This window comes from Empidonax traillii, unplaced genomic scaffold (assembly GCF_003031625.1).
Source record: "Empidonax traillii isolate 1590-97213 ecotype Southwest subspecies unplaced genomic scaffold, ASM303162v1 scaffold3:size4013460, whole genome shotgun sequence".
In the NCBI taxonomy this organism is placed as follows: domain Eukaryota; kingdom Metazoa; phylum Chordata; class Aves; order Passeriformes; family Tyrannidae; genus Empidonax; species Empidonax traillii.
Window position 1 is genome coordinate 2,416,188 of NW_020955196.1, and position 27,506 is coordinate 2,443,693.

The 27,506-nt window shown below is 41.2% G+C and overlaps 1 protein-coding gene across 1 annotated transcript in view; it reads right to left on the minus strand.

Annotated features, from left to right (window-relative positions):
• The window catches only part of SVEP1 (sushi, von Willebrand factor type A, EGF and pentraxin domain containing 1), a 119,751-nt gene extending 106,007 nt beyond the window's left edge, over positions 1-13,744 (minus strand). Inside the window, exon 1 of the mRNA XM_027910715.1 lies at positions 13,163-13,744. Within this exon, the coding sequence (XP_027766516.1) occupies positions 13,163-13,675 (513 nt within the window). The 5' untranslated portion in view covers positions 13,676-13,744. The remainder of the gene's footprint in view (positions 1-13,162) is intronic.
• Between the last annotated feature and the right edge of the window lie 13,762 nt (positions 13,745-27,506).

Consider the following 27,506-nt stretch of genomic DNA (forward strand, 5'->3'; position numbering starts at 1 on the left):
AACAGGTAAAAGAGCATGAAGCTGTCTTCCTGCTGCCCAAGGACTTGAATATTCAGGCATCAGGGGATCTGAGTAGAGAAACAGACAGACAAACAGACAAGATTGCTACACATTGCCCCTAGAAATCAAAACAAAACAAAACCACTGAACAGCTTGGCCCTCATGTCTTGCAGCTGTAACTCTAGACACAAAATCCCTGCTGTATAACGGCAGAGGGAAATAACAAGGGAAGGAAAGAAACATTCAGCATGGGGCGGAGGGGAGACCAAAGTCTATTTTTAAATAATTTGTGTATGTCTGGTGGTCCAGTTAGGGTTTTGTTTCTTTTTGTGCAGGCACAGTGACACAGGCCACCATCCAGAGCTGCCGACAATCCAGGTAGCACTCCACATTACTTTTCCTCTTCTCTACAGTATTTATGTGGCATTTCAGATCATTTTTGTTTCCTCTAACCCTGACTCACATTCCTCTACTCAGAGAAACCTCTCTCCTTCCCTTTCCAGAAAGTGGTTTTGAAAGCTGTTCTTTTCCCCAGCAGAAATATCATATATTTTTAAATGTCTGTTCACTTAACCCCAAAACTCATAAACACACAGAGAGATCATTCCACGTATTTCAACAGTCCCTGCCAACTTTCTGCACTATATCTACATAAAGATGACTTTTTTTCATGACAAGGCTTTGCAGTCCCTTCTTAAATTGTCATGCTCTTCAATAAATATAGTTTAAAAGCCCACTAAACAGTAATAGGAATTTAAAAGGATCCTGAGAACCTGTTTCTTTGGAATGAATATCCACATCTGCTTTTGATTTTACTGTCAAATGAAACTGAGCACAAGCCGTAACTCAAATGCAGTGCTGAATGACATGTTTAACTGAGAACACAGCCCATTTGGTCAATGCTATAAATTAATAAGGGATAAGTACAAACAAAACAAAACAATTTACGCTCTTGATGATTGACAGGAAATGCGTGGGGTCACTAGAAATACCTAGTCTTTTACCATTTTAGTAACTATTTTCTTGTCTACACTTCTTTTACAGGAGTGACAGATCAGTCAGTTTCAGTAAACCTTCCAGATCTCAACTAAAACATTCTTTTCACACTAGCAAAAAGTTATTACCATCTGTATTGTATTCAGTGTCTGTTTAGTGTGCACAAATATCTGGCAGACTTGCCCAATTTTTTGTGCCAATAACAGCCCTTAGAATTAAAAAATGAAGCCTTGTGCAATAAGAGTTGTTGTACAAAATCCTCCTCTAGAAGTTCACTACTGTAAAGGGAAGTTAAAGCCTATTAATACAGTCACAAAAACAGCTAAACCTCTAAATTCAGCGTTTTTAACATGAACATGGAATTGTAATAAAAAATTAGGAGGCAAGGAGCATCCAAGGGCAAAGACTTCTTCAGACACTTGACAGCCGCAGCAATGATGTTATCAAAGGTTCTTTGTTACTGCCTCAATTACATCATCTGCATCCAACACGTAAACATATGATCTTGGGCCTGATCCCTGTCCTTACTCTGTAGTTTGCCTTTAAAGAAAGCCATTCTGACCATATTCTGACCATACAGAATTGGTTACTATTCCATCTGTCTAGAGGGAAACAAACTGAAATGAGTTAACCTCTCCTTTACAAACTAAGCCTTAGGTAATGTTAGACAGCCCCAGGATCCTTGCTAGGAGAAGCTTGCCTTACAAGGCTTAAGTTGGAACCCAGCCCTCAAAACAACATTATCCAAGCATTCACCTTGTAGGAAATACACTACCTGAGGGAATGTTTCTTGTGATAGGTCAGGAAGAAACACCACTGCACTTCAGAAGCAAAACAGAAAGCCCTCCACTAAAGAGCCATTCAGGTCTACTATACCAGTCGACCAGTTACACTGAATTTCTTTTCACTCTAGGAATAACATAAAACTTACACCTAGGGGATGATTTCTGAATAGAATGAGATTATTCCTTTTCTCCAGAGGATCATTTATTCACTATAAAAGGAATAATTCCCATTTTATAATATAACAGAATTAATTTAACTATATATAATACAATATATTCACTATTAAGCACTGCATAGATTTGACCTCTATGTTCATCTGAATATTAAAACAGTGCATCTTAATTTATCATGGATGGCTTCAGAAGCAGATCTGCATGTCATTCACAAAGGAAATGGCAATGCTAAATGTCTTTGCAAAGCTCAACCTTTGTTTCAAGGCATCTTTGTTTTCATTCTTCCTGCAGGTAAAAAGACACAAATCTGGTAGAAAATTTTATGCAAATAAATAATCTATAAATCAAAGAATAACAAGTACTGGAATCAACCATAGCTTTTAGTGGAAATGAGGCATCTTATCACTGAATCCAGAGCAACCCTAAGGAACCTAGTCCTTTACAGGAGTAATGCAAAGCAAGGGGGTGACAAACACAGTTCCCATTCATCATGACACAAATGTTGTGATTCCTTTACATAAAAGAGCTAGCTACACCTCTTGTGCTCCCTCTCTAAAACAGCAGAATTCTGATTTTACCACCTTTTCTTTTGGTCACTGGACACTGCTATTTTCACTGCTCCAATCAAATGAACTAAAAGATATTCCACAGTCAGAGGCTTTGGTTTCCAAGCTTTAACTCTTTCTTCTGCAATTGTTCACAAGCTCTAGAGCCACTCTCCTGCTGTTACATATACAAAAAAAAAATTAACTAACTTTAAAGTTTTCATTAGATATTTCCCTAGAAAAAAAATGTACTCATAATTCAGAGAAAAGATGTATCTATAGAAATAATCTAGATATTTAAATAGTGCTCCAAGTAACTGCCAAGTATGACCTCAGTAAATCTTAAAACTTTGTCAGACAGACACCCCCACTCTGTGGATGAAAGCACAGAGATATAAAAGCCAGGTATGCTCATGGCCAGGACATGTAGAGACATGTCATCTGAGGAAAGACTGACAGATCTAGTACTGTTCAGATGGAAGAAGGCAAAAGGTACATATCCCTGTATATGTATATACATAAATACCTGAATTACATATATAAATATATATCTAATTTATATACATAAATACTCCCTATACATATGTCCATGTCCATGTCCATGTCCATATGAATACTTAATGAGTGGGGGAGTAGAGAAGATGTATAAGGGTCTTGGTGTTATGTGGCAAAAGGCACAAATTTAAACACCAAAATTCCACTTAAAGAGACCTGGACAAATTAAAGGACTGGGCACTCACCAACTGAATGAAGTTCAGCAAGGAGAAGTGTTGGATTCTGTACCTGGGATGGACGAACTCCGCATGTTGGTACAGACTGGAGAATGAGAGGCTGGAAAGAAGTGCCATAGAAAGGGACCTGAAGGTCCTGGTCAGTGACAAGTTGAATCTGAGTCAGCAGTGCCCTGGCAGCCAGGAGGGCTAACCCTGTCCTGGGGGGCATCAGGCAAAAGCATCACCAACTGGTTGAGGGAGGGGACTGTCCTGCTCTGCTCTGCACTGGGGAAGCCTCACCTTGAATATTGTGGCACTTTTGGGTGCCACAATATAAGAAAGATACTAAGCTATTGGAGAGTGTCCAAAGGAGGACAACAAAGATGGTGAAGGGCCTTGATGGGACACTGTATGAAAAGCAGTTGAGGGCACTTGGTCTGTTCAGCCTGGAGGAGACTGAGGGGAGACCTCACTGAAGTTACAACTTCCTTGTGAGGGGAAAAGGAGGGGTAGACACTGATCTCTTCTCTGTGGTGACCAGCCATAGGATCTGGGGGAATGGCCTGAAGATGTGTCAGGGGAGGTTTAGGTTGGATGTTAGAAACAGGTTCATCATCCAGAGGGTGGTTGGGCACTGGAACAGGATCCCCAGGGAAGAGGTCACAGCACCAAGCCTGACAGAGTTTAAGAAGCATTTGGATGACAGTCTTGGGCATATGGTGTGACTTTTGGGGATGGTCCTGTGCAGGGTTAAGAGTAGGACTTGATGATCCTTGTTGGTCCCTTCCAACTCAGCATACTCTGTGATTCTGTGATCCTATGAAACAGTATTTTTACTGCAAAGGTGATCAACCACTGAAACAGGTTGCCCTGAGAGTTTATGGGATCTCTATCCCCAGAAATACTCAAAACCCAACTTGGACACAGTCCTGAGCAACCTAAAGAGAAAAACAAATAATCCAAGACCACTACTGGCTTTGCAAAAATAGGAATGACTACGCAGAACTTTGGCTTACACAGTTGTTTTAGGACTGTTGGATCTGGTGACTTGAAATTGTGTGGCTTGCAGTTTTGAGCCCTGAACTAGAAAGAACAGAATGCGCCTAGTTTCCAGGAAACAACTAACATATGTATTCTTCATCTTCTAACCAGGACATTTAAAACACAAAGCATGTTATGTACAAAGCCGTTTTCTGAGCTCATGGTCCTATACAACCTTCTAACAACTTTATCAGGACTTTGAAACATTGCTGGGGGTCCTTATATGCTGCTATGTTGTGTGCCATATTCAAAATATCATCTTGCTAATAGATCTCAGTTTGATTTGAAAAACTAAAAATCCTAGTTCTCTTTGTCTGTGAGCAATTTCCATCATTAAAATAACAAAGTTGTGACTTGAATTCACTAATATTGCTTCAGTCTTCTGCTAATAATAAAAACAAGGACTCGAGAATATTTTACTGAATATGTAATTGATCTCCATGTATTTTCAGACCAAGCATTCACAACACTATTGACTAGTACATCTGCCAAATATTTGTTTCTTTTGTGTTTGCTTTAACCATTTATTACTTTAAAAAAAGCAGAGGGAAAAAAGAGCTGAACAGAAAAATTAATTCCACAAGGACAAACACAATTCATAACCTTGCCCATCTACTGCCAGCTGCCACTGCTCAATTATCTTCTGAATATACATTTACATTTTTTTTTGCTCCAGGACTGCTAGAATTGAGCAACATTAACACAACGTTATCATTGCTAAGAGCTTTCCCGGACCAAGTGGGTGCTGGGGAGTATTTGGTAGAGCAATAAGAGTCCCTGATTACCTGTTTATGCTGTGTATGTCCAGCAGAGCACCACGCCCCTGAACTCTAAAGCTTTTTACAGACTGCTGTTCACGTTCAAAGAGGCTCTTTGTCTTCCTGGTTGAAGTTACCAGTGAGACCCTGAACCAAAGGGACCATCATAATTTTAACAAAAACCTTTGTTTTGAATTGTGTTAACATCACAGAGAAGTAAGTAGCTCCCAGATTTGAATAGGTCCCTGTTCATATGAAGAGCCTACCTGTTGCTAAAGGCAATAATGATTTTAATTTCTGCACCTAGAAAAGTCAGAAAATTCTGACCACCACAAACATTTCGTCTCACTACAAAATTTGACTTACAAATTCCAGTAACACGTGGAACAGGAGGACAAAGGACAAAATATGTATCACAGAACATGCAAAATAAATGTCTTACGGAATATTAACATGGAAGCTCGTGTTAGGAAATACTGCTAAATATGATTCATTTTGGTGTAAAGACCTCTTGTAAGTCTACAAAACGCATTAAAAATAAACCAACTGATTTTGTCCTGACTTCTTCAAAATTTTAATGCTGGGAAATTATTTCCCATTCTTGGAACAAATCACGCTGCAGCTTTTCTGGTTTGTCTTCATACCTCTGGAGCAAAGCAAATGCTAAGACTGATTTCTCTGTGAAGGCGCTAACTTTTAAAGACTGGGTAAAGAAGGTACTTATAATTAGACTCCTCCAGCAAAGGCTCTGAGACAACAACAAAAAATAATTTTATCCTGAAAAGGAATCTCTATTCCTGAAACATTTAGGATGATATCATCAAGATACCACAGCAGTGAAAGATTTAATTTATTGTGCAACCAGTTCTGATAATATATCAGTGAGATTTGTGTTAAGTCCTGCAGCAGTATCCCAAGTTTCTTACTTCTGCCTCTGTATGTTACACTGGGAAATGGCTAAAGGCTTTCTGGCACTCTACTTTATTTAAAGAGTGTGCCTTCTAAGGGAGGTTTGTCTTGGCAGATATGCTACACAGTGGATGCTGACACTTTTACAGCTGTCATCTTGAAAAGCTTCCAGAATGGATTACTTTCTTTAAGTGTCATATTGGTTTGCCTAGCTTTCAGGTTCATATATTTTTTAAACTTCTATGGAAGAGTGTGGGGCTGCGGCTACACAAGCAAACCCAGTCTTCTTTTACAAGCACCTCTGAATACTGCTGATCAAACTCTCGGCAGTGCAACAAGCAACAAACAATATGCCATAATAAACACTCAGAAATCAACAAACAACAAGAGAACAGTAGCGTTACTGGGCTGATTTGCCATTCTCAAAGACACCGAGTTGCGTGAGCAAATTCCTTGGCCAGGAACTGTGTGAAAGTGTAAGCATAGATGGTAACTTGAATGCTGTCAAGCCAGGTTTTAGTGAGCCATAAAATTTTGCATGAAAGTAGTGTAAATCACTCCACTGGACAACAATTCTTTTTATACAATATTTTGCAGTGCTCCTACTTATCCTTAGTACTACCATGAACATACTGTTGGAGTATGTTCAAAGGTATAAAACCCATGTTGTAGGGGGGGCATGCAGTACAGAACATTAAAGAGAACTGGCAAGTGACTTTTTCAAGCCATGAATAACAATGCTTTAAAAAGCAATGAAGAACAGAACACTCACTAGTATTTTTTTGCCTTTTATTCATCAGAACTACCAAGTGTACTGCTTCTAGGGATACTGGAGAAAGAAGAAAATTAAAAAATTAGTGAGATTAAGTAGGTGGTAATCAGGGTCTAGAGGCAGGTGGTGTATCCATGCATGTGCAGCTTCCTACATACTCAGTGGAGAGGGCAGCACTGGAATAAAGGGCTTCAGCTCACCTAGTGCAGCACTGCCATATAGAGGTACTGTGCATGGGGATGACCCTACCAGTGGTCTCTACTGGAGTACAGACTCACAGGATGAGGCACTGCAGTCTGTGCCTGAAGCCAGGCTGTCTCCCTTTACTACCTCACACTGATAAACTCAGTTTGCCTCAATGAAGAGATGAGGCTGAGGGATATATAGTAGAATCCTTCAGTGCTTTTTATAAGGCACATATTTTAGCATTTTAAAACCAAATTGTGCTTAAGTTAAAGGGAAGATAATGAGTGGATAATCTGCTAAACATCAGACTTCCAAATCACAACTTCTGCTTAGACCCAAATTCAGGACACAATTTTGGAAGCACAAACAGATCAATTTCCAAAAAACAGGTTTTCAACCTAAGAAAATATTAATCCTGATTAGCCAGCCCCAGATATGATGCTAAGCAGAGCACTTTTTGCCTGTCCCGGCCAAAAGAGTCAGAATAAAAATTAACTACTTAATAATTTCTTAAAGCAGCCACATTTCAGGCTAGGTCTAAAGACAATGAACAATGTGCAGATGTGTATCTTGCCTCTGACCCTGATGCATTAATCTTGTGAACAAATCTCATGCAAGGCTGCAGTATGCAGGACCAGAACTTTTCACAAACACTAAACTGATTAAAAGTGGTGATTTAGATTTGACACTAGTGATTGCTGACAAGAACTCTACTTTCAATTTGACCAATAATCCCTACCTCCCAGCTCTGCAATTTTAGAGGTGATCACAGAGGTAAACCAGGCTAACTTCAGTTTTTTCCACTGTATCTTTAATATTGACTGTCAAAGCCATATTAAAACTTAGAGAGCCCCAACACTGTCATCAAGTCAGTTAGCTCTAACTGACCTAAGATATTTAGAGCATGATGTCAAAGATCATCAGCCTAGAATCTGCTGCTCTCTTGTTATCAGCTGCTCATTTTGCAGAGGTTATAGAAATAAAAATCCATAAACACATTCTTGATAAACATACAACATATACGATTCTGAGTGTTCATCTTCCCAGTGAGGGCACTGTTTTATTTAAAATAAAAAAAAACTTAAACTATGTACATGTTAAGAACAGCTTTATGAGAAAAAAGTCCTGCTTATCAAACCTGATTTCCTTCTATGACAAGGTAACCCACCCAGTTGATCAAGGGAAGCCAGTTGATGTAATCTTTTTGGATTTCAGAAAAGCTTTTTATATTGTCTTTCACAGGATCCTTCTGGACAAAACGGCCAGACCACAGCTGGATAAACACATCATGGGCTGGGTGAGCAATTGGCTCACAGGTCAAGCACAGAGGGTGACAGTGAATGGGGTAATATTAGACTGGTGACCTGTCACTAGTGGGGTTCCACAGGGTCCCATCTTGGGCCCTGTGCTCTTCAACAGCTTCAATAAATGACTCGGATACAGGTAAGCAACTCTGCAGACAACATAAAACTGGGAGGAGCTGTTGGCTCCCCTGAAGACAGGGAGGCCTTGCAGAAAGACCTGGACAAATTAAAGGACTGGGCAATCACCAACCGAATGAAGTTCAACAAGAAGAAATGTCAGATTCTGCACCTGGGATGGGCCAACCCCGGATGTTCATACAGACTGGAGAATGAGAGGCTGGAAAGCAGTGCCATGGAAAAGGACCTGGGGGTTCTGGTCCATGGCAAGTTGAATCTGGGTCAGCAGTGCCCTGGCAGCCAGGAGGGCCAACCCTGTCCTGGGGGGCATCAGGCAAAGCATCACCAGCCGGTCGAGGGAGGGGATTGTCCCGCTCTGCTCTGCACTGGGGCGGCCTCACTTTGAATAGTGTGGCAGTTTTGGGTGCTACAATATAAGAAAGATATTAAGCTATGGGAGAGTGTCCAAAGGAGGGCAGTGAAGATGGTTAGGGGCCTTGAGGGGAAGCCATTATGAGAAGCAGCTGAGGGCACTTGGCCTGTTCAGCCTGGAGGAGACTGAGTGGAGACCTCACTCCGGTCTTTAACTTTCCTGGGAAGAGAGGAGAAGGAGCAGGCACTGATCTCTTCTCTGTGGTGACTAGACACAGCACTTGAGGGAACTGCCTGAAGCTGTGTCAGGGGAGGTTTAGGTTGGATGTTAGAAAGAGGTTCTTCCCCTAGAGCGTGGTTGGATGCTGGAATAGGCTCCCCAGGGAAGTGGTCACAGCACCAAGCCTGACTTTTCAAGAAGCTTTTGGACGATACTCTTAGGCACATGATGTGACTTTTAGGAATGGATGGAAGGTCAGGACTTGGACTCAATATTTCATGTGGGTCCCTTCCTACTTGGCATATTCTGTGATTCTGTGCAAAGATTTTCAATTTCCTTTGCATCAACTAATTTTTTTTTATTATTTTGAAAATGAGATCCTTAACCTGCAAATGCACAGAAATTAAAAGCTAATCTTCCCAGTGGGCAACAATATTGTATCTTGTACTTTAATGATTTTGACATACAGAAGAAACAGAGCCATCATTACTTATTTAAACAAGCACTAAATAAGCAATATAACTGTTTATTCTCAATTGATAAGTGCTTACATTCTTTCAGGGGACTTTTTAAAACGTTTTTTAATTGGACAACAACAGAACACTGGACTTGACATGCTGATTGGCCATTTGTCATGCTCCACGTTAGATTCAAAACCAGATTTCAGGGACCACACACTCAGAAAATGTGTCACCTTATTCTGTAGGTGCTGTTGACAAACCTTCTGCTTACATATACCACCAATTTCAATAGAGTGAAGATGAATTACAAAAGCAAGAAGACTTTTAATGCAACAATTATTACACTAACACAGAATGACTCCCAAAGCCTCCCTCAGCCACCACTTTGCCAGACTGTTTAGAACAACTGGTTTGCCTAAGACTGGCTGAGTGCTGTCTATAACTTCTGCTGAACAGTAATGCATACCTACAACTTCCAGCTCAGTTTTGAAGTGAAACACTTCCCATTTTACTTACACTGAAAGAGGAAGTAAACAAGTCTGTCCTCTTAGAAGCAAGAAACAAGTCTGTCCTCTTAGAAGCAGATGTTCTTTTGTCAAAAGGTTGCACATGGAGTAGCCCACAGAAATCAGTGCAGCTTCCGGATCTTTAAACTGCTCATCAAAAGCTGGGACATCAATGCTGGCATATATGAAACTGTGAGTCTTGGCTGCCAAGACAAGAACACCCCATAAAACTTCCAACGTTGTATGATGATCCCCCATTTCTATTTTAGAAGTCATCTGGCAACAAATGCACATCCCTCCAATGAGGTGCAATGGGTGGTGTTAGCAGTGGTTATCTCTCAGGATCAGAAGCTCCAATAGAGGTGACTACAGCTCAGAAATTCTTAAGTTATGACTACTAAGATATTTGGATTTATATGTATTCCTTAGTCATCAGCACCAATGCTTGCTCACTCACACCTGTTTGTATTTTCAGTTCTGCTCTGGTTCTTTCTTGCTGTCACAACAGCTCTGTAGCTTTCCATAATGCAATAAGCAATCTGCTTAACATAAGCTGCATGTAGTTTGTGCTGTCCCATGAACTCATGCTGTGAAAAACTGAAACCAAAAACTTTTGCATGAGTGAGCTCAGCGCCCTCCCCTTTCTTAGACTATTTGCATGTGCCTTAAAAGAAAGACTGATGAACATGAGCACTTGCTGGCTCAAGTGTGGCATGAAATTCCCAAAGAGGGTGTCAAACCCAAACACTGACACCACCTGGGTCAGCCCTCTTGATCCAGGTGGCATCTCCTGCCACTGTCTCTTGTGGTACATACAGCATATTTCTGTAAACATCACTGAATTTATCTTCAGTCTGCTAGGTAAGAATGTCAAAGTGTGGCCCAAGTGGCAAAAATGAGCATGGACAGCTTTGACAAAACACAGAAACTCTGCTCTGTGAAGCACCTTTGGAGAGGATGCAAAACTGCAGAGCCAAAGAGAACTCCTTTATGTTTTCAAAGAAGATGGACATCATGTGGTTGTGCAACAACTTGTCAAAGTGAGCAGCTCTTGTTTTAGGATGGTGTTAAATAAATGGTTTTGCTGCCACAGGTTCTGAGACCTGCTGAGCAACTGCTATGTAAATCTTGCTCCTGTTCACTGGTGTTCACAGGTCAGACTCTAACTGGCCTGATGACCTTGCAGAATTCACTTATCTCTCTCCCTCCACAGTAGTTTCTGAAGAACTGTCACAGACATGAATTAATCACTTTATCACTACCAATCAAGAGTGCTGCATGAAGATTTAAGAGCTGGGATTATTCTAACAGCACTTTCCTTCATTTTGTGTTACTACAACACATAACTGATACTATTTTGGGGGCTTTGTAATGCTTCACAGAAACTTTTGAGTCTGGAAAAGAAGCAGAGAATTCTAGTCAGAAGCAGAAGAAACCCCACATTAAAGTGTAAAATAAGAAAAAAAAAAGTGACATTTTAGAAAAGTGAAAGAAGAAATAATTACAGTTGTACCAAAATACAGTTAAAAACAAAAGACAGCAGTGTAAGAGTCCAGAGGGAATTAACAGTTTTATTAGACTTTAAATAGAGATCTTCCAGTAGTAGTATTTTAAACTTAGAACAGTCATTTTCAGAAGACTGCCTAGAAAAGAGTGTGTTCCCTTAAGATGTTAATTTGTCTGACATGAAGAAATCGTACTGAACAAAACCACAGTACAGTATTTTTAATCAAGAGCCAGCAAGCAGACTGGAATTTAACCTTGTCATTCTATTGCAGTTCTCCCTGTCACCATGTGAATATTTTTCTTCCCACATTCTTATAAGACCACAGTGTAAAATGACAGTCATGCTGTTGCAGCCACAAAGTTTAGCTGGGCTCATGAAACTAAATTGTAGGTTTCTGAAGGGAATTTTTGTTTATTTCACTTTAAAGATATCATTAGTCAAGAGTCTGTATCAAGAAAACAGATGGTATATCTTAAGCTCATATTTTGTTTGTAACCGTTATTTTTAACTTGTATCATTTAACTATTTCACATAACACCCCTTCCCTTCAGAGTGGAAGATCTAATATAGGGATGCATTTTCCTAAACCAGGTTTCAAACATGCAGCTCCGAGCACATTAGACAATTGCTTTCTCCTGCCAAATGTGAAGTGAATAAGCTTTGCCAATTTCATATGCCCAGCAGTGATGCACCTCTTGCAGTCTGGCTCTTCAACTGCAAATGAGAACCCAGAAGATGTTTCAACACAAGTACACCAATGCTCAGCTACCGAACACTACCAGAAACTAGATGTAAAAACTCAGAGAAAGCGACTTGTTTTGTGGGTTGGTCCTGCACCCACAGGGCAAATGACAACGAGCAGCCTGGTAAAAAATGTTTCCAGAGTGGACTGGCCGTCCATGAACCATCTACTGGGAAGCCTCCCCAGCATGATCAAGTGCGAATACATGCCCAGGAGCTGCCTAAAGCAAAGTTCTGCCATGGGTCTGTACGACAACGCTACAGATGATTGTGTTCCAGGGTCTGGAAATGTTCCTGGACATTCTTCTATTTGCTGGTATAGTATACACACTTAAGGGCACCTTTGTCAGTCATCAGCAATTAAAGCAGTCTCCTGGCGACAGTATTTGGTATCTGACTGCTGATAGCTATTGGGTACCCAAGTCCCCCAACCATAAAACAAGGCAGACATTTCAGATGCCAGAGTTGTCTCATATATCACTTCTGAAATAGACGCATGGGCTCCATGCCCCTTCAGAGAGTGAATTTCGCACATTTGTTTGCAAGGGCAGCAGAAAATATGGGAGTCGCAGGCATCGACAGCACGGGACGATAATGACTAATTGCCCTGACCGGACTATTCCGCATCCCAACCACACCATTCCACATCCCATCATACAGCCCTAAATCCCGTGGCGCCGAACACCCTCGCACGGCACGGAAGGCCACACTCGCACACACAACACTGTCCAGCACACCACACCCCGAGCCGTCACGCCCCAACACCCCGAGCAGTCCCGCGCCGCGCATGGAGCCGCGATTTCCCTCGCTGCCGAGACCTCGCCTTGCCACAGCGCACCGCGCCGCACCACCCCTCACCTCACCCTCACCGCACCGCTCAGCACAGGTCCCACCGCGCTTCTCACCGCACTCTTCCTCACACCGCATCCCCCCCGCGCCGCGTTGCCAGGCCCCCCAGCGCAGGGCACAGCGCAGGGCACAGCGCAGGGCACAGCGCAGGGCACAGCGCAGGGCACAGCGCAGGGCACAGCCTCCCGCCCGCCGCCCCGTCTCACCGCCGCCTGCTGGAAGGCGCCCTTGGTGTAGGTGCCGCCGCCGCGGTAGGCGATGGCGGGGATCTCGCGTCCCAGCAGAGCGCACTTATGCTGCTGCGGCCGCCGCCGGGAGATGTAATCCACGCGTGGCACCACGTTGCTGCGCGAGGAGAAGGTGACGATGGCGACGCGCGTGGCCGCGGGCACCACGGGAAAGTCGGAGAGCAGCTTCTTGACGAAGCGCAGCTCGCTGAGGAAGTTGGCCGGCCCGACGCTCGACGACTCGTCCACCAGGAACACCAGCTCCAGCCGCCCGCTGCGCGCCCGCAGCCGCCGCACCTGGCGCTTGAAGGCGCGTCCCAGCTTCTCCACTTTGCTCTCCGTCGTGTCGGGCAGCGCCGGCGCCGCCAGCGGGGGTGACGCCAAAGTCGGGGCGCGGGAGAGGGAGCCCGGCGGGCTGCCCGCCCGGCCCTGCGACGGCGACAGCGACAGCGACAGCCCCCCCCAACAGCAGAGAGCCACCAGGGGCCACATGGCGGGGCGGCGGGCGCGGGGACGCGCCGGCAGCCGCGGGAGGAGAGCGGCTGGTCGCCCCCTGACGCCCCACCTCCTCTCTCCTCGGAAGGGCGGCCGGCTTGTCCCTGTCTCCCTGCCTCCCTGCCTCCCTTCCTCCCTCCCCGCCGGCCCCCTCAGGTATCCGCGCCCTTTAATCCCCCCGCGGGCCTCCCCCGCGGCTGAGGCGCTGCCCCTCGCACGCCTCCCTCCCGGTTGCCCCCCCCGCGCCTTTCGGTAACGTTTTTCCCCCGTCCCTCCCCGCCTCCCGCCGCCTCGTCCCGCCCCGATGGGTCCCACACGGCTGTCGGGGGCCAGCCCGGCAGCTGGCGGTCACTGGAAACGCGCCGAGCCGAAGCGAAGCGATGCCCGGTTTCCGAGAAACGGGGGAATGGGGGGGTGGGGGTGGGGGGTGGGGGTGGAAGAGGGGAGGAAAAGGAGGACAACACCCCCCCCACACCGAAAAGAGAGGAGCGCCTTTTCCGCTCTCCCGCCGTGCAGGCTGGAGCTGCTGCTCGCGGGGACGGAGCAAGGGCTTTCATTGACACGTGCTGAATTAATCGTGGTTAATTTAGTTCTTTGTTTTGCGCGGAGGATGCGCCTGGGAGGTTTTAAGGGTCCGAATGCTCTGGTCCCGCTCCTAGCTCTGTCAGTTTCCCTCTCTTTTTCATTTTAGCCGTCTGTGAACTCAGTTTTCCAACTTCCAAGATGTGCCAATACTGTATTGATGTACGTCTCACCGAAGTGTCGGCGAGGTGTTTGGATACAGAGGGGTGAGTGTCCGCAAGGATGTATGTATGAAAGGTAGGGACAGCACTTGCATATGTACATTGATATGTCTGTTTACATGTATATATATACACACACACATACATGGATGTAGCAACAGTGGCAATGACCTCTGCTTGTTATGGAAAATTCCTTGTAGCCAAGTGTGGCATTACAAACCATTTCTTGGAAGAGCTCTTGTGTTGTCTTGCTGTCTGTGGATCACTTAGGAAGTGTAAAATCCTCCCAAAGAGACCTCCTGCCCAAACTCAGGACCCACTACTCCTTCAGCCAACCTCACTTCGTATTTAATTGTCTAGACTATTAAGAGGCAAGAACTTGGGTATATTTTAGCCCTTAGTTTAATATTAAACAGTTTTCTACCTAATCAACTTCTGTTTCCAGGAGTAACTCAGAAACATTCCCCTGGGATAGATTAGCCTGTAAACCTGTTGATTGCAACTCTTTGCCTTCAGTTGGTATTTTTCCTTCCTTTATACATTTTCTACTTCTCATCTCTTCTTTAGTTTACTTTTGTTGACCTATCACAGTGCTGTGGAATACACAGGTACATCGATACATTTGCAAGACAAACCCCAAGCTTACATGTAATTAAATTATTTACTCTTTATTTACTGGGGCTTCTTGTGATGGAAAATTGATCCAACACGATCGTTTTGACTTTCCAGCAATACTCAAATTCCACTGCAGATGACAAGAGACTACGTGACAGAAGATACCTAATTAGGGATATGATGCATCTGATATATGGTCCATAATATTTAAATTTATGTAGTAGTCCAAGTACTTCACAAAAATCTGTTTCTTCTGCAGAAAGTATACTTCTGCAACTTAGTGCTTGAAGAGAAGATAGGTGTCAGACACTTGTGGAGTCAAATGTGAAGAGTAGTTCTGATACCGCAGGATGAGTAGCTGGTGGGCAGACCAGTTTCTGCTAATGTTATAGTGAAATAAAGGATATAACGTCACACTTGGGCTACTCTGCAAACTTTTTGTCTCGGAAAGGTAGTTGAAAATTGCTACAACCACTAAAATTCGTAGAAAGTTTATTCGCATCATTGGTCTTTGGAAGATTAAAGAAATGATGCTATGGTTGCAGCCACTCTGGTCTGAGTCACATCACTAGTACATCTTACAATGCTCCTCCTCTGCACTGTACTGGGCTATAGATCATGTTGGTCTTTGCACAAATCAGAATGAAAGAATGCAAAAGTATAGCCAAGAGGAGTCTAGTTTCTGCAAGTTGGTCCTAACTGTAGTGGACCATTGCAGTTATGATGTACTGCTCCTACTCCTGAGTTTTCAGATCATAAAAAGCACGTTTCTCTAGACTGATTTAGTTTGTTGGAAAACAAGCTGCCAGTTCCCTTGTTTTCCCCATGTTTACATAAAGTCAGATTCATATTTATAAATGCCACACATTTTAGGACTCAGAAGCAAAAGAAAGTAAAATGTATTGAAAATATTTTTATCAAAGGAAAGACAGTTAATGTCAAAGGCCAGCTTTCATATGCACCTTCTGTACTGTCAGCATGCAATCATGGGTGACTAAGTGTGAGAACAGAGCAGCTAATGTCAGTCTTAGTGATCTCATCAGAATTATGAATGCAAACAATAACAAGGCAATTATAAATTAATCCTCAGTACATGTACAATTTGTGAAAATGTGTATTCTCTTAGGTCATGCAGCTTCTGCAGTCATGCTACACAGAAGTTCTTACTGGTTTAAAGAAAAGTGTATTTGTATGTGTACAGGACAGCAGAGTGAAGTCATCAGCATGAGATGTAAATATATTTGTCACACAAGGAATTCACAGTAGAAAGGGAGTAAACAGATCAACAGCTAAGTTCTGACTGTGTATGCAAGACTGAGATTCTAGCATGGTACTGATGTGAAGCAAAATCCAGGAAAATTTGAATGGTGAGGAGAAATTTCTTTTCAGCCCATGAATAATTAGCATGAGAAAGACTTTGAAAATAATCGGTGACCTGTATGTAGTGAATAAATCTCCTCATATGTTTTCCCTTGTATATAACACAGGTAACTCCCTTTCCATTCATTGACACTCCATCTAGTTGTGCAGAGAGGAGATAGTAAAGCATTACAAGACACTTTGAGAAGGTAGTATCAATATCTGTACTAAACATGATCTAATGGTATGAGGAAGAGTCAGGGCAGCCAAAGTATTCAAGTGTGTTCCTGATGTGATTTAAGAAAACTTTGGAAAAATGGCTGGTATACACTTGAAACCTTGAATTCATCCAGTGAAATCGTTAAGAAAGAATTTTTTCCATCTGACTGTGCTTGCAAGAGAAAAAAAGCACCTTGCAGTTGGAGGTCGTGTGTGTGTGTGTGTGTGTGTGTGTGTGTGTAAACAGCAAGCATTCCGTTCACTATATGTTCACTAAGCTTTTCTGAAAGCAGCATTTCCAGGGGAAATCTCTGTTGTAATTGCCTTCTCCAAGCCTGCCTGCCAGCTCTTTACAAATCCTTTCCATGTTGGTGCGCTTAAGCCCTCTTCTTTTGATGGTCTTTTCCCTGTTGTATTCATGCATATTATTTGTGCTTTGGTTCATACTTATCTCTAGCAGATGGGGAAATGGAGAGCAGAAGGGGTTTTTCCCACTTTAAGTGTCCCTGAAGGTCAAAATATCTGCCCCATGCTTCATTATTTGAACAGAAAATGCACGTTTCAGGTGGCTTCTGATGACAGTGTGCATAAGAAGGTGATGCGGGACTGTGACTCTATTCCATTACAAAGCAGCAGGTAACAAAAAAACCATTAGATTTTATGAATAAACTGCCTTTGTCATGTGGCAGAAGAGGGCTGACTGGTCTTAAGAAAAGCTTAAGAGCAGTACTTAAACTGCTTCTACAATCACATTGCTGTATCTCTTTAATTGTCTTATTAAAATCCACAGACTTCATGAATTCCAGTAATTCTTTACTGTCTCCCCACAAGATCATATGGTCATTTAATACCACCCTGCTTACTAAACAAAAGGGAAATCTTTACCCCCCGTTAAAAACCCTTCTGCAAACAAACAGTCTGAGGATTGCTGTCCTTTAGCCAAATAGCTTTTTGCTTGAATTACTCAATGAAACATGGCCAAGCATCTTTCCAAATATGGAGAAGAAAAGCAGTGTATTCCTCCCCCTTCATGTTCCCCCAAATACAGCTGGTCAGAACACATCCTTGTACTCAACCCACACAGTATTTGTGCCTGCAGAGACAATGCCGCAATATCACATACCCTACAATTTTTGAAGGAATGCAGGTAATTTTTGTTTTTACAGTAAGGATGTTCTGTTAGCAGCTTCTGTTAGCCACACTGGAAACACAGCCACAGCTGGAATGTTAAGTCTTCTGCAGAAAGCTTTCAGCATTCTAAGTTTTAGCTAGAGATAAAATGACATCTTAAGAACAGAAGTCAGAACCTGATGTTACTTAAGCTTCTTCTAAGACTCTCTTTGTGCTCAAGTGCACAGTACTGATCTGGGGAAGCCTCACACAATAGGATGTAGCTAGCAGAGCTAGTCTTTCTTTGCTTTCAGCCATTGCCAGGGTACAGGATTACTTAGTGCTGTCCACTTCCCTTTGCAGATGTCAGGCAATATTTCAGCGGGGGATGTTTAATGCTCTATATGAGGAACAAAGCTTTCAGGAGTAGTATTTACAGAGTAGAAATATTTCCAATCTCAGAAAATGACCCTGAAGTCGGCCACATTAATGCAGTGTAGGAACAGTGCCAGTCCCCCTGATAGCTTATATCCAATCTTGAGGGTTTAAGTGAAAGCAGCAAAGCTATTCTAGGAAAGGGGGAGAATAGGGGAAATTGCTTCTTCCTCTTTTATCCTGTGCCTTTTGGGGGAATGGCAAAAAGAACAGGTCTAGCTCCTGAGTTCTGGAGCGTGTGTTCTTTCCCCACAGCTGAGAACCTTCACTGTAGTGCGTTACCTGCTTGCCGCTCTAGCTACACTTTACATTCACTGCCCCCGAACTTTAACAAAGACCAGGCAAGCCTGCAGTCCTGTTGCAAAGCCGAGTCTGTTGTGGGGAGCTCCCTCTGTTAAAATGTGTTACTGAAACACACTGTTTCAGCAGTTTCTGAATATTGTTTTTTTTTTTTTTTAAAGTGGCAATAGTGAGAGGAGCATGGAGGAGAGATCAGGATGCATTATACATTCAGTATTGAGGAACCAAAGCTAGGCTATTGAGATCTTAGTGATTTTTTGTTGTGTGTTTGGTTTTGGTGTTTTTTTTTTCCATTTTAGGTCTCAGCTCTTGCCTTAAACAGAACATAAAGAAACATACTGTAAAAACGAAGAATTTTCTGTAAATATAAGAATACTTTTAAAAAATGAGGGAAAAAAAAGGAAAATAATCTCTTGCGTTGTAATTTGTTTTACTTTTAAAAGCTGGGATAGATACTTTGTAATTCTTTTGAATAGCAGTAATTCACTGGCTTTTCTTATTTTAAGATAAATTGTTCAGGAATAGAAACTTGAAGTTCAGATTTCCCACAAATTGAGGGCAGTCACTTTTGATTTATACATGCAAATCCCATTGACACCTCTGGGACTTCTGACACACACTGAAGAGAATACATGGCCCTTAAATGAGAGCAAAATATCTGTCCACATGATTTTGGAAAAAGATTATTACGTAGGTGGAGAAGAGTCCGTCTGCCAAAAGTTTCTCCTTTCAGGCAGAGGTCTAGGCATTTTAGACTTCAGCAGAGCAAACAAGTATTTGAATGAGCCAAGTTATGGGTTATTAGTTCAAGCTTTAAAAAAAGAAAAACAAGATTCACATTGCTCCTTAGCATTCAGACAATGACAAAGTTTAGTCATAAGAATTTTGTCTTTACTGGTGGACAAGCCTAGTGCACAAGAAGAATATCATATGGCTAGGCTCCGAGATAAAAAAAAAGGTAGGCAAAATCAAAACATCTGCTGGTCTCCGTCTGCTCAGCAGATGTTGACTGTACTTTTAAGTTAAGCTCGTCAGAGTTCATAAGCACAAAGTCAATCTGTCTTTGGCCGAGTACTTTGTAAATTTATGCTAAAATGAGTATATTTTGCCATAGTCTACACCCTAAAGTATGTGCTGTATGATTTTTGTAAAGATCTAGGCAGACAATGAATATAGGAAAAATGTGGAAGATGTCTTTGATCGTAAAAGACAGGTTCATATTCAAGGTAACTGGAGATTTTGCAGATACAAATAAGGTCTCTAGGGTGTTTGTGGCCTTTTTTGCTCCTTAATAGGCTGGCACAATTAAAAAATAGGTTTGGTAGACAGGATGTTCCAGGCTGCTTTTTCAAAACCTGCTGTGTATTGTAGTGCTGAAATACAAAAGCACCCACAATCTTTCACTCTGCTTCCTTATAATGCAAAGGTTCTGCTCACTGTCCTTATGTGTTTCACAAGATGTTCTGCACTAACCCAGCAAAGCAGGATGGTGCTCTGGAGTATAAGAGTAAATTTCTGAACTCTCTTCACGATATCAAACAAAAGAATCTAAGAAGTGGTCTTCACAAGTATATTTGGAAAGTGGTTTTCTGAATGAGGACTTCAGTAATTTCCAGAGGTACTGCAGTTTTAAGGAGTCAAGGAAAGAAGGTTTGGGGCATGTGGAGCAGTTCTCCTTTGTTGCAACAGAAGCTCACAAGCAACAGAAATGTGACTTTTCTCTGTGGATAAGGAAGGACTCCAGTCTCCAAGGATACAGTTTCCTCATTAAAATTCACACAACTTGTAGTGTCATGTATGAATGTAACGTATTTTAGATGTGTATTTAGGATATTATGATGAAAATACTACTCTCAAACAAAAAAATATCTTCATCCTGGAAGAGATAGCTGAAAAGAGATGTTACAGGCAAAGGAGTAGGATAGATAGTGTGTTATAAGGAAAAACAGAAGTGATGCGTAGAGAGAGACTTCGCTTTTGTTTCTAATAAAAAAAAATACATGTCATTAAGGGAAAATGTCAAGGGCCTCTTTCAAAAGGAGATGCTTCACACATTGGTGTGTACCTGAGCAATTGAACTCAAGCCATATAATAATGCAGTGCACTCTACAACTTTACGTGCAGTAAAACTGTGGAATAAAAATCCTTCCAGTACCAATTTCTGCAATGTAGTACAAAGGCATCTCTTCCATCTCTGAAGATTCAGAGTGGTCTATCACAGATTTTAAGAGAGTATTAACTACACTTGCCTAGCTTTAAATTGTTTCCTAAAATGTTTTAGTTAAAAAGAAGATTCAAACCTAGATCCTTAGTCTAGTCTGATATGGCTCATAGTATATACATATAAACTCATTCTTCCTATGTCTCAGAGTTCATACACATGTTACACAAAATATTATTTTGAAATTAAGCCAACCCAGGACTGAAGACATGAAAAATGGAAATGCTTTCGGAGTTACTGTGATACACATCTAGGACAAAGAGCTCTTCAAAACACAGTGCCAAGAGAAAGAGAATATCCAAGGGTGGGGAGAGAACATGCTCTTTTTTCTCCTACAGAAAAAAGTATGAATTCCTTAGCTAACTTGAGGGACAGCAGAAATAATTAACACTGAGCTCAGGATGTTGGGAGCAGGCAAAAACTGAAACGAGAGCTAGAGCAGTAGAAAGGTCCAGTTACCTCTTTTACACATTAATGAGGACAGCATTGAGGCATCCTAGCCAGCAGTCATGTCACAACACTGGGACAGCTGGAAGAGTGTCAACCTCCATCCTGTCCTCTTCCAGACATCTGCTGCATCTTTTCAGTCCTTAACAGCAGGTACACTCAGCACCCCAAGAGCTTACAAACCCTCGTTTGAAGTCACACACGCAACGATGCCATGTCCCTTTCGTCAGCCCATCAGAAGATAAAGCAAACATAAAGGAGGATGTGCTGTGTTTTGTGTTTGGCTCCCTCGCCCACTTGAAATCACCCTAAAAATCTATGTTCGTGGCAGTTAAACTAAAAAAGGTTATGGAATAAGTTTATTTCTTCTTTTAGCAGTCCGACCTATATGATCCATGTGGCTTTTTTTCTGGTAGAAGGGACAGTCAGGTTATATCCTACTGTTTACAGCCCAAAGTGTCTCCTTTCCTACGTGGTTAACAAAGACTAGATAATACTAAAATTTCAGCAAAATAGAATAAAACATCAGGGAACTCAAATTGACTCTTCTGGGACTAATTCTTCCATGCATATTCAAGCATAATTCGTCGTTATTACTGATGGAAATTTTGTCATAGTAAGGTCTAAGAAAGACCCCAAAATTTGGATTGACTCTGGAAATCAGTGAAACCATGGAGACATGGCAGTTGACACCATTTTATAAGCCCAGATTTGAGTCTGAATCTAATCGTCTAAATGTTATACCTGTATTTTGTTGCATAAAGGAAAGAATTGTCTTTCTGTCTTCATATACATGTGTCCATGTGAGTGAGTGGCCCCCAGTCTCTCTGCCTGGTGCATGAAGACACATCAGTATGGTGAGCTATATGCTTTGTGTGCTCTGGTCTCTGTACAGTAGTCGTGTCTGGAACTATATTTTGCTATTTACCTTTTCCATGGTCTTATATTTTATCTACTTGTCACAAAGATTTCCTGCATACGTGTCAGCAGATCAGTACTGCATGACCATGGAGGAAGAGGGAGTTAGATGAATGTAGTTCAGTCAGTATATGCTCCCACTTCTATTGGTTTTGGTGTTTGCCATTTTATGAACTTTCTCAAGAAGTTAAGTAGGATCCTCAACTGAAATAAAAGGATGATTATGACCAGAAAAACCATCAGTAAAGTGAATTACTATGTCTTTACAAAGTGTATGGTAGAAGATGAGTTGTGCAGTTTTTGTCAATGGACACCTTGTACTAAAAACTCATGTAATACTTTGAAAACATTGCTGTATGTGTCAGTACTATCACTACTCACTAACAAATCTTGGGGAAAAAGATGTAAAATAAATTTACTGTATGTGGTACAAAGCCTATTTTTGACATAAACAGGAATAAATGATTTTTTTCTCCTCTGAAATTAACTGAGGTGTGCAAGAATTAGGTCACGTGGAAAAGTCATGTCTAGTTAACTCAGTGGTACTACTCCTTCATTTTATAAAACTACTCTACTTACGCGTACCTTTGTGCTCTGCTCTTGTTCCAGACACAGGTAATTGAAACTATAGAAAGTATGATTTCATTTTGCCCTTGAGTCCCATGTTCATTGAAGTTCATGTGGTTAAGCTTCTTTTTTACTGTGCATTAAAACACCACGTTTTTGGGTAGAGTTGGTCTAAGGATCTCCATTCTCTTGCTGTGATGTAGTCTTTGTCGTCTATGAAGACAAAGGTCTTCTCTGTACCAAGTGCTGTGGGCAAGGAAAGAAATGCTTAGGGAGGGAAGAGCTTTGGGTGAGGGTAGCTAGCAGAGCAGACCTTCAGTCTGCTTCAGCAATGTCTCCTTCTCAGACATTGCAGGTTACAGAGCTGTTATCAGGGCCGTGCACTAAACAGGACTGCATGAGCAAGCTCAGCTTCAGAATCTGTTGCTTTTTGCAGCACTTTCCATCACTGGGGATACTACAAGCCCATTTTCTAGATGAGTTATGTAGCCTGGTGGATCCTGGTATAAGTCTTATGGCTCATGGACCTCTAAGTGAATCAATCAACTTCAAGTTCGCTTAGATCAAGCCTCTTAAAGTTATATGAGCTGAAGATTTAAGCACACATTTTTACCAGAAACATGGGATGGAATCACTTAGGACAGTGTGAAGAAGTTATCCAACAAGATATAAATCATGCCTACTCACATGTTGGGAGGGAAATTCCAGGGCTTTTAAATAGCCATTAGGTAGGAACTGAAGGTCCTGAATCATGAGTTGTAGGTAGAGGCACTTTAGTTCTGTTCCCTTATTTGCTTTCCTGCCTATTGGTGGTTTCAATTCTCCTTCCAAAGTTAACATTTGCATTTTCCCTCCTCATCATTTGAATGTACACACAAAATATATGCTCTTGATTTGCTCCCTCTTTGGAACATATCAGTGCAATACCATGATATCAGTGTTTAGCAACCATGTTGTATTCCAGTCCTTCAAATAGCTCCTTCAGGTCTCCAAATAGCAGATGGCACCTCCATAGGCTTCTAAATTGATTCTGAATTCTAAGTTGGAATAGACACAGACTGTTCTTATATGTACACCAAGGAAATGGGGAAAATTTCTGTTCATGTCTTTAAGACACCAGTGTTCACAGAATGAGCCAACAAAATGACAGAATTCCATGTTAGATACAATCCCTAAAATGTCTTCCTTGACATCAGCAAAAGTGTCATAAGAGCACATAATTGGTTTGAAAACTCTCTTTGTGAATGAAAGCAATGCCTTCTTTCACACCAGCTTAAACTCTCTTTTACACTCAAAGTTTCTTGTTTATAAACACAAACTTTTCCTATTTATTTACAATTGATTACACATACTTGCAAAATCATTCTACAAGGAACACATTTTTTGCTCTCCAGATGTACAAGAACTGCTTCTCTTTTTGTTGCTGTGTTGTTTTGTTTGTGCATGTTCAAGTGTCAGCCCGTGGGTCACACCAGTTTGATAGAGCTGGTTAAAGAGTTTACGGGTTGTATCATATTAACATCATTTAAAAAGGAAAGAGTAAGATCTTTAGAAGTAATTTGATTACTTGCTGAAAGTAGTGGAGGCTACATAGCCTTCTGTCCCTTTTCAAGAAGGGACAGGCTCCCAGCAGTGACTGTCCCTGTCCTTCCAAATAAACAGAGTATGTTAACTCTTCAAAGATAATTAACAGAGTCGGTACCAATAGCAACTGGCATGTAATTAGTCACCTTAAAGCACACCAGCTTCACTAGGATCCAAACATAAAATGATGCTTTTTCCTGAAAGTAAGATCACCTTTTTCCTCTGCTTCAATGTGCTAGGTCCATGCTAGCAGAAGCTTACTTTCTTTTTCTCTGGTCACTGTTCATGAGAATTGTAACGTTCAAGTAGACATGGTGATTTGGATAAAAAAAATTTGAAACAAATCTTATTTAAAATTAGAGGAGGAAAAACCCAGCAATGTGGTGCTTATTACCACAATCACCAAAAAAAAAAAAAATCTTTCTATGAAGATTTCTTCTCATTTAGGTAATAAGTCCTTCAAGAACTATAGAAAGTGAAAGTGTCTTATTCCATCGAAGAGTTTTCCAGTTTCAGTGAGCAGGAATTTTGCAGACTTTCGTATTCCACTTGTAAAAATAAACTGTTTAGAAGTGTAATATTATTGTATTTTAAAAAACTGTAAGAAAAAAAGAATACAGTATATTACAAATCCACATTGTTTATTAAAACTTGGGAAAGTATTAATGTTAGAAAATGAAGCACAGAGTACATTCACATTTTTTTTTTAAATTTCCCCGTACTTGTTAAACCTTGAAAAAAAGTCTATATAGACAAGAGGGAAGAGGAAGCCTAATGCTGCATGAAATCTATAAATGAATTTTACTACTGTGGTGCCCAGTAGATTTATGAACACCAAAATTATCAATTTATCTTCTTTCCTTTGTGTTGTCCTATGCAAGCTCAAGTTCACAGCTGCAAGAGTTGCCAGCATGACTACAGAAAGTCATAAAGAAATTGATATTCATACATGCATTTCATGCCCCTGTCCAGATATGTAATCCTGGTCAGGCAAGACATGCATGATAAAAAACTCAAAATTGAAGCCAAGTTCAGTGACAGCTAAAATTCACTCTGAAGTCATTAAACAATTAGATTTAGAGAAGGAATACAACATTTAATTCAAGAAGTAAAGTTTGCAGAACTGAAATGGAGATAATAATGGAAATTGGTTTTTGTTGCTAATGAAAGGGTACAAAAATACAAAAATGTTTCTTCCCACAAAAAGGTAGAGTGAGATTTAAGACCTGCTAATTTCTTATACTAAATTTTGTTAATTTATTATCAGTTGCATATGTTACAAACCCGCAAGCAAGAACTTTCTAAAATAATAAATGTAACTAGGGTTTCCCCCCTCCATTAAATGGAAAGAAGAAAGTTTTTAATCTTCATTTCATCCCTTCCTCTTCATTGTTTACTTTTGCTTATTTCTCCTGCAAGCACATTTAAGAGTACAGTAAGGGAACGTTTTTCTACAGCGTTAAAACTTATGGCAAACCTCCCCCCTCTGAGACAAGTGTTCAGAAAGACCCAGACTAGAAGAGGGATGATGAACTCTTGGAAAGTTGTGAGGAATAAGGGAAACAGTGGCTCTTACATGTGGAGGCTAGTGTTCTTACTTGAGATGACAGGAAAGAAGGAAAGAGGCTTTTCCAGTTTTAAAGGCTGGGGTCAACTCTTCTTTTTGGTGTTGAATATACCATTACGTATGCACATGATTACTACTTGTGAACTATGTCACAGAATGCAGTGGAGCTGGAGGTGCTTTCTAATGTAAACACTGAAAAGGAAGAACGGGAAATGAAGTATCTATTAGAAAAATAAATAATAGAGCATTTCATCCTCTTCCAGCATCTTTGGCACAACTGCCTGTCTCAAGCCATCTCCCCAGAGTACAGATGGGGTGAAGTGTACTGTCCATACTACCTATGAGGAAAGTGTAATATTTCCCTGCAGTCTAATCATTGCCTCACCTTATAACCTCAGGGTGAAGATGGACCTGTTGATGACTCTAGATTGTTGCTTCTTAAGGATAGCCAAATATGGGAGGCCTAAAAGGTCACTTGCAAGGGTTGAGATGAAGAGCATGAGGGCAGCTGGAAAGCAGAAGGGGCCAAGGATTGCTGTTTTCAATGACGTAAACCAAATCATGGAGGGCTCAAAGGCAAAAAAACCCCATAACCCACTGCATGAAGCTTAAGCAAAGCCAGATCAATTGCAAATAAAGACAGATGAACTTTATCTGAACAAAACAAGGAGGGATTTGAAACTTATCTAGATATATGGGATTTTGATGATAGAGCATGGCTTTTCTCATGGGTGTAATTTATTTTAATTATCCTACACATGGAATAAGAGGATGCTTTGGACAGAAGGAATTTTGTTCAGACATCTTGACCTAATTAAGAGTGCATTGACATTTTATATTTGAGTTCTGTCACTAACATGGACATGACCTTGGAAAGTCAAAATGATTGTTGTTTCATTAAACAATCTTTAGCAGTCACATGAAGCAAAATGGGAAAGCTCATTTATTTTTCTGGGCTTTGAATATAGAAAAATTTGACCACTTACACATTAAAATGCTAAGATCACTATGCAAGTATGCCTAAAAACTTTAACTTCCTTGGCCTGGGTTGTTAAATAGTCTGCATAGTTGTGGCAAAAGGTTAAATGGCAAGATGATAAGTTCATCTGCAAAGGTTCTGGCATCCTATGAGTGAGCATGCCGAACATACAAAATGTGCTCCTGCACTATGAGAACAAATAAAAGCAGCGTGTGCATGTGTCCTTCTGGAAAGCTTATGGCTCTGCTCTTCTGACATGATTTTTCTGCATGCTATTCTCAGCACAGGATTTTAAAAAAAAAAATCTATTTTCAAGAGAAACAGGAAGAATTGTATTCAGGCAATAAATGTAGAACTTAAAAAAGACTAAGAAATATAACAACAACAAACAAAAATCATATCCCAGAAAAGTTATCCAGAGTGTTTGTATCATTGCCTTTGCCTTTCAGTTGGGGCTTACATGGTGGAACCTTCAACTTCTGTCAGATCCACAAGGTGACACTTGGTTTAAAGCTGAGAGACCTACTAGATGTACCCAAAGGCATTCAAAATGTCCTCATTTAACAAAACATGATTTTGGATAAAGTCTTATATACACTTTGAGAGGATTCTTGAGCTGAACATAATAGGTTGGCTGCTGAGAGGTGGAGAACTTCTGTGTCTGGGGAAATCCATTTTGTTATGATTCTGCCTCCTGGAAACATTGGAAGAGCTTTGTTTTTCCTTTAGCACACATTGAAAACAAGTTTTGAAACCTTGAGAGC